The sequence below is a fragment of the Hylobates moloch genome, unplaced genomic scaffold (genome assembly GCF_009828535.3).
Source record: "Hylobates moloch isolate HMO894 unplaced genomic scaffold, HMol_V3 SCAFFOLD_17, whole genome shotgun sequence".
NCBI lineage: Eukaryota > Metazoa > Chordata > Mammalia > Primates > Hylobatidae > Hylobates > Hylobates moloch.
Window position 1 is genome coordinate 78,574,141 of NW_026652292.1, and position 7,394 is coordinate 78,581,534.

Genomic DNA, 7,394 nt, shown 5'->3' on the forward strand with positions numbered 1-7,394 from the left:
GTGAACCCCGCTGGGCTCAGGTCGGGGAGGACTCTGGGGCACAGAGGTGGGTATGTGAACCCCGCTGGGCTCAGGTCGGGGAGGACTCTGGGGCACAGAGGTGGATAGTGAACCCCGCTGGGCTCAGGGTGGGGAGGACTCTGGGACACAGAGTTGGATAGTGAACCCTGCTGGGCTCAGCTTGGGGAGGACTCTGGGGCACAGCGCTGGATATATGTCTAATTGCTTTCAGAATCAAGGTGAGGGCAGTTTATGGGTTTAACTAAGTTTGAACTGAGTCTTAAATAACCATCTCCAACTTTTAACAAATGGGATTGTGTGTTCGGAGTTTAATGTTGCTTTATTTAAGCTTCACAAAATCTAATGAGGCTCAGTAGTAACCCTGTTCTTACCTAGCACAGTCTAATTTAACTGTTGATGTTTCTGGGAATACAGGGAGCCCAGTGGTTGGGGGAGGGGCTGAGTGCCATTTATGAGCCAGCCATGGGGGTGAGGACTCCTCCTTAGCAGCTGGTCAGGATGGGAAAATGGGGACACAGCTAGAAATTGGTAATGTTGGGCCTTGAAGGTCCAAGTCGCTGGTTTTGGCTTTTTAATGGGTGAGACTACCCGGTGACTTTCACTTTTACTTTAAGCTAGATCTGCTTTTCCACAGCCTTCCTTTATTTGGTTGAGTTTTTTCTCGTTTTGTTTTGTTTTCTTTTCTTTTCTTTTTGAGACGTATTGTCACTCTTTCCAGGCTGGAGTGCAGTGGTGCGATGTCGGCTCACTGCAGCCTCCGCCTCCCGGGCTCACACAGTTCTCCTGCCTCAGCCACCCGAGTAGGTGGAATTACAGGCGCGTGCCACCATCCCCGGCTAATCTCCCTTCATTTGTACTGTCCTCCTCTGTAAAATGGAAAAGATGATTGTATCTCCTCTTGGGGTTGTAACAAGGATTCAGTTGAATAGTCCCTGTAAAAATGTATGAAGCGAGCACTTTCTGTTGTGTGCAGCCCGGGGCCCTCATTAGTGGACAGGGCAGAGGCCAGTTCTATTCCGTGGATGCCGTCTTCCTCCTTCACAACAGCCCTGAACTGCCCTCATCCTTACCCCATGGCGCTTCCTTGCCTCTAGCAAGCTCAGACAAGCAGGCAGAACAGACCCGGCTAGGTAAGAAGTTTCTGGAAGTTGTGAAGACGCATCAGCAAAAACTGCCCCTTTCCTCCCGCACGTATCATGGGGGAAACAGATGCGCAGCTTTTGTCTGGGGTCTTTTCTAAGCTAAGAGACACTTCATTTGTTTAGCGACATAGAAATATATCATTCTGGGCTGGCTGTGGTGTCTCATGCCTGTAGTCCCAGCACTTTGGGAGGCTGAGGTGACAGGATCATTTTAGCCCAGGAGTTCAAGACTCGTCTGGGCAACATAGTGAGACCCTATCTCTACAAATAACTTAAAAATTAGCCTTTGTGGTGGTGTGGGCCTGTAGTCTCAGCTACTCAGGAGGCTGAGGTGGGAGGATCACCTGAGCCCAGGAGGTCTAGGTTGCAGTGAGCCGTGATTGTGCAACTGCACTCTGGCCTGGGCGACACAGTCAGACCCTGTCTTAACAAAAAGAAAAGAGAAGAATTATGTTATTTTGCATTAGTTGAAGTTGTATTTGAAGTTACTTTTTTTTTTTTTTTACTTTTAAAAGCATACTTTTATTTTTTACTTTTAAAAAAATACCATTTTTGGTCTACAACGCGATAATATGCAGTGGTCGGAGGCAAAACATAAACATCTTTTGGGAGAGAAAAACCCTTGAATTCTGTCTTCCGACCGTGGGAGGAGTACTGAGCCGTCTCTGGGAAGGCCAAGGGGCCCTTCCCGTCCTGCCTCTGTGAGCCTGAGGGCAGCAGGGGAAGGTGGACCTTGAACCAGGAGGGCTGTGTGGACAGTAGTCCCCTTGTTCCGACCGGTTCTGATCCCATGGCAGGGCTTCTGTGGGGCCAGGACAGAGCCTGGTGTCCCCCTTCAGTGGCCTGTTCGTGGCTGGCTTTCAAATCTAAATGTGGTTTAAAATACAGCCCACATTTGGAAGGTCCTGATAATGATGTGGGAGCACCTCTGAGCAGTCCCTGCTGGAGGAGAGAGTGGGAGAAGAGGAGCCTCAGTTCAAGACTGTGGGGTGGGGTCTCTGCCCTTGAGGCACTTGCAGCCTGGAGCAGGGGACAGGAGTGGCTTAGGACGGTGCGGAGCTCTTGGAGTGGAGCCCAAGGGCTGGAGAGGCCATGGGGAGCCCTGACTGGGGCAGAGGGCCTGGGAGCTGCTTGTTGAGGGTCTTTCAGAGCCTGCAAGGCCCAGAAGATGCAGGAGGGTGTGCGAGGCAGAGGGAAGTGTCCAGGAGTGTCAGGAGCGTCCCTTCACTGGCTCAGTGTAAAGGAAGATGAAGAGTGCCGGGGCCTCATGAAGGGGGGAGCGTCCCTTCACTGGCTCAGTGTAAAGGAAGATGAAGAGTGCCGGGGCCTCATGAAGGGGGGTGCGTGCAGTGCAGCGTGAATGTTTCAAGGAAACTTGGTCCAGCCTGAGGGTCAGGAAACAACCTTCCAAGAAATAGTGACACACAGCATGTGGGAAGAGCCTGCAGAGGACAGAGGCTGATGCCAGGAGCAAGCCTGGAGGCTGCAGTGAGGAGCCAGGCATGGTCGCAGCACGGCATCAGCGTGGCCAGGAGGTGGAAGCTCATGGGATTGGAAATGGATTTGTTTCATGGAAATGCAGAGCAGGGGGCATCGTGGGTGTAGTGAATGGCATTCTGGGTCATTCCGGTGGTGACTTAATTTTATAAAGTTCACTACCTGTCTAGAGTAACTTATGGAGACTCACACATAAATCTCAGCTTAAGAGTATTATGTTAAATAAAAAAAGAACAAAAGTTTAGTTCTTTGGGCTTGGGGGGGTACGTTGTAGAAATCTCTTTTGTTCTTTGCTATAAAAACTATCTGACTATATATATAAAATATGTATGTATATAAACTATATAAAAACCGTCGTTTTGGCCAGGCGTGGTGGCTCAGCCTGTAATCCCAGCACTTTGGTAGGCTAAGGTAGGTGGATCACGAGGTCAGGAGTTCAAGACCACCCTGGCCAAGATGGTGAAACCCCATCTTTACTAAAAATACAGAAATTAGCCGGGCATGATGGTGGACGCCTGTAATCCCAGTTACTTGGGAGGCTGAGGCAGAGAATTGCTTGAACCTGGGAGGTGGAGGTTGCAGTGAGCCGAAATCGCGCCACCACTGCACTGCAGCCTGGGCGACAGAGTGAGACTCTGTCTCAAGAAAAAAAAAAAAAAAACCAAAAAAAACGAAAAACATTGTCGTCTTTCCCCTACCGTTTTTTTTCTCAGGACTCTGCTTTTTAGCAGATGTAGGGGGAGTCTGATTTCCATGTGTGAGTGGGCACACAGAGATAGTCGTGCAGGCCGAGTGGACTCTCCTGCCCTTTCTCATAGCGTTAACAAGCATGCTCTCCAGGTACAATTGAGAATATTCTCTAGACTAAGGAAACAGAAGATCTCTTTGGTCTTTGTTGAACTGTGCTTTCTAGACCAGGTGGTGAAATGGTTTTCTGGTTTTGAAATAGCAAGAAGCTCGGGCTGAAGGCTTGTGATTTTAGAATCAAGCTTCTTACCGAGCCTGCGACGGCGTTGCTGCCTCACGGTGTGTGCTGAGGCTCAGACATCAGAGCGTGGGCATTGGAGTCAGGTTCAGAGTCTGGCTCGGGACTTACTGGTGGTGAGACCTGGGTCCGTTTAGCTGTTGTCCTGAGGCGCAGTTCCGTCAGGTGTAGTGAGGTGAGAGAGCCCGTCTCCCAGGCATTTCCTGACGCATGGGGTGTCCTTCCAGAAGGGCTCGCAAAGCACACAGCGCCCGGTGCGCCCCCAGCTTCTGTTGTTCCTCTAGGTGCGGGTTTTCCCTGGCATCCGGCTCTCCGTTCCCTCCTCTGAGTTGAATGAAGTCTAGACTTTTAGGCCTTCCTCAACTTGCACCGTTAGAAGGTTCTGACGAGGGACAGCGCGGAACATTCCTGCTGTCATCTAGGAGCTGCGGGCTCTGTGCAATGCACGTCCATAACCACATGTCCTCGGGACCTGGAGGACAGGCTGCGTCTAACGGAGCACCCCCCGGGCAGAGTCCACTGTGGACAGAACCCATGCCCCTGTCACTTGTGAGCAGGTTGACCAGTGTGCGGGGTTTTCTGTGGAATCTGTGGTGGGAAAGTCAGGGTCACGCCGTGGAAGCTTTAGTGGCCTGACCTCCTGACCGAGTCAGCCCCTCAGGCCGAGTCCAGTGCCTGCCGTTCAGGGGCTGCGTGGGCCCAGCACTGTCTCTGTGCCAGCACAGGAAATACTGAACTCTGGAAGAGAGGTCCTCCAGGAGGGGTGGAGATGTCCCCCACCCAGCTGGGGATCCCCACCTGTACCGAACACTGTCAGTGTTGGGCAAGTTTTGAGAGCCAGGAACGTCTGGGAAGTCCTGCCGTAGACAGGGCATTGGAATTCAGCAGAGATTGCTGGACAGGGCACTAGATGTGGAGCTAGGGTGTGCCGTGATGAGCACCAGGCTGGGGACCAGGAGCCTGAGGGCGCCCAGAGGAGGAAGGAACCTCGTGCATGCTCCCAGGGTGAGGGGAACCTGTGCAGTGGCACCAGCATTGAGCCCCATAGCCAGGAGGAGCACCTACCGTACGCTTGCTCTGTGGGTGGCGTGGGGTACAGCGGTCCCTAAGACAGGATGCCTGCCCCCACAGCGTGAGCACACAGTAAGGGCTCAGCACATATTCCTTGCAGGCAGGAGTCATTGCTGTCAGTCATTCGGAAGCTGTGTGTGCTGCGTGATTCTGTGCAGAAGCTGATACTGCTGTGTCCTGTGCGATGTTAGAATTGCCCTTCAGTGTGAGTGCAGGCCTGGCCCTGTCCCCAGCTGTTGCCTGAAAGTGACTAGGGGAGTGTTTTTCATGGAATCAGACTGGAATTCAGCGTTCTTTCTTTGTTAGGAGAGATTCAAAATCTGAAAAATTCCAACTTCTCCCCCTAGGATCTTTACCTTATATAGTAAATCTCTGCCCCTCGACCTGGCCTGTCGTATCTGGGACGTGTTCTGTCGCGATGGGGAAGAGTTCCTGTTCCGCACAGCCCTGGGCATCCTGAAGCTGTTCGAGGACATCCTGACCAAGATGGACTTCATCCACATGGCCCAGTTCCTGACCCGGCTGCCCGAGGACCTGCCCGCCGAGGAGCTGTTCGCCTTCATCGCCACGATCCAGATGCAAAGCCGAAACAAGAAGTGGGCTCAGGTCAGTGGGCTTTGTCTTCTTGGCTTCCCACCGTGTAGCTGGCAAGTGGCACGACTCAGGAAGGCCCCTACGTAAAAGTACTATCTGAGGATGTAGCCCCTTTGATGGAGTCCCCGGGCTGGAAGTGAGGGGGGCCGGGTGGAGACATGGCTGTGCAACAGGGCGTCTTGGCAGGTCGCTTCCTCTTTGGGTTTCTGTCAGCTGGATGGGGTGTGTGGATAACGAAAGCCTTCCCACCTCTTCTGCAGTGGCGTTGGGAGGGTCAGCACTTTCACCATTATAGTGCTCTTTACATGTTAGAAAGTATTTTGTAAGCCACGTCCCCCCCTTTTTAAAAAAAATAATGCCAGAGACAGAAAGCAAAGTGCACCCACTTACTGAGCCCCGTGGCCATGCCCTGTGGCAGGCTTTTGTGTGCGTCTTCGAGAAGGAAGTGGGATTATCCCTCTCTTACAACAAAGGGAGGCCCAGAGAGGAGGGCGCGGGTCCCTCCTGGGTCTTCCCATGCGCTGCTGTGCCCTCTCTGGGCTGAGTGCCCCAAGCAGTGGCGCGGACAGTCCGTATCCCTCGGCTTCCCTCCAGGCGTCCCTCTTGGGTCCTGTCCCCGGTGGGATTGACCTGCATTTTCTCTTCCGAGCCTTTGTCATACTAAAAAGGAAAAAAAACCAGCCTGGGTTCTTGATCCTGCATGCGCTCAGCATCGGATTGAAGTCCTTGTTGATTGATGTCTATGAACACTTTTCCTTTTCTGTACGTGCTACACCATGCCTGGGGGAGTTCTTTGTTTTGAGACAGGGTCTAGCTCTGTCATCCAGGCTGGAGTGCAGCCCCCCGCCTCCCAGGCTCAAGTGACCATCCCACCTCAGCCCCCCGAAATGTCTGTTCTTGATTGAACTTTTTTTTTAATTAATGGAAGATTTAAAATATTTACAAAAATAGAACAGCATAAAATAATGCACCCCCACATGCCTGCTCTCCAGCGTCAGTGACTGTGGAAGCGCAGCCGCTGTTGGAACTGCCTCCCACCTCTCCCCTTCCCACCATATTTAAGCGAGTCGCAGGCACCGTGTCACCTGTTGGTGTTAGCAATCTCTGAATCATATGGGCTCTTTTAACATAACTGCAATACCGTTACCACTCAGCTACTAACTCCTTCCTGTCATCAGATATCCAGTTTTCAAATTCAGATGTCATAAATGGCCTTATAGTTGGTTGGAATCAAGATCTAAATAAAGTCCATGCCTTGTGATTGGTTGAAAGCTCTGTTAAGCCTCTGTAATATCTATGCCACGCCACTTCTCACTTTTTAGCCCTCTCTTGCTTGCCTTTATTTGTCAAAGAAAACAGGTCATTTAGGCAGGGCACAGTGTCTCACACCTGTAATCCCAGCACTTTGGGAGGCCAAGGTTGGGGGATCACTAGAGCCTAGGAGTTTGAGACCAGCCTGGGCAACATAGTGAGACCTCGTCTCTACAAAAAATACAAAAATTAGCTGGACATTGTGGCATATATCTGTAGTTCCAGCTGCTAGGGAGGCTGAGATGGGAGGACCATTTGAGCTCGGGAGGTCAAGGCTGCAGTGGGCTGTGATTGCGCCACTGCACTCCAGCCTAGGCAACAGAGCAAGACCCTGTCTTAAAAAAAAAAAACAAAACAGGTTGGCCAGGCGCAGTGGCTCACGCCTGTAATCCCAGCACTTTGGGAGGCTGAGGCAGGTGGATCACGAGGTCAGGAGTTAAAGACGAGCCTGGCCAAGATGGTGAAACCCGTCTCTACTAAAAATACAAAAATTAGCCGGGCACGGTGGCAGGTGCCTGCAATCCCAGCTACTTGGGAGGCTGAGGCAGGAGAATTGCTTGAACCTGGGTGACAGAGGTTGCAGTGAGCCGAGATCACGCCACTACACTCCAGCCTGGGCAACAGAGTGAGACTCCATCTCAAAAAAAAAACAAAAACAAAAAAAAAAACAGGTCATTTGTCCTGTAACATTTCCCACTGGGGGAGAGTTTTATGGCGTATACATACATCACCCCCCACCACACGTCACACACCTATACATACACAATCACCCC

The 7,394-nt window shown here is 51.7% G+C and overlaps 1 protein-coding gene across 4 annotated transcripts in view; it reads left to right on the forward strand.

Moving 5' to 3' along the window:
- Nucleotides 1-7,394, forward strand: part of TBC1D14 (TBC1 domain family member 14) — a 122,197-nt gene that overhangs the window by 107,313 nt on the left and 7,490 nt on the right. For all 4 annotated transcript variants that reach the window (XM_058430138.1, XM_058430137.1, XM_032136026.2 and 1 more), the window contains one exon: nucleotides 5,064-5,322. In XM_058430138.1, the coding sequence (XP_058286121.1) occupies nucleotides 5,064-5,322 (259 nt within the window). The remainder of the gene's footprint in view (nucleotides 1-5,063; nucleotides 5,323-7,394) is intronic.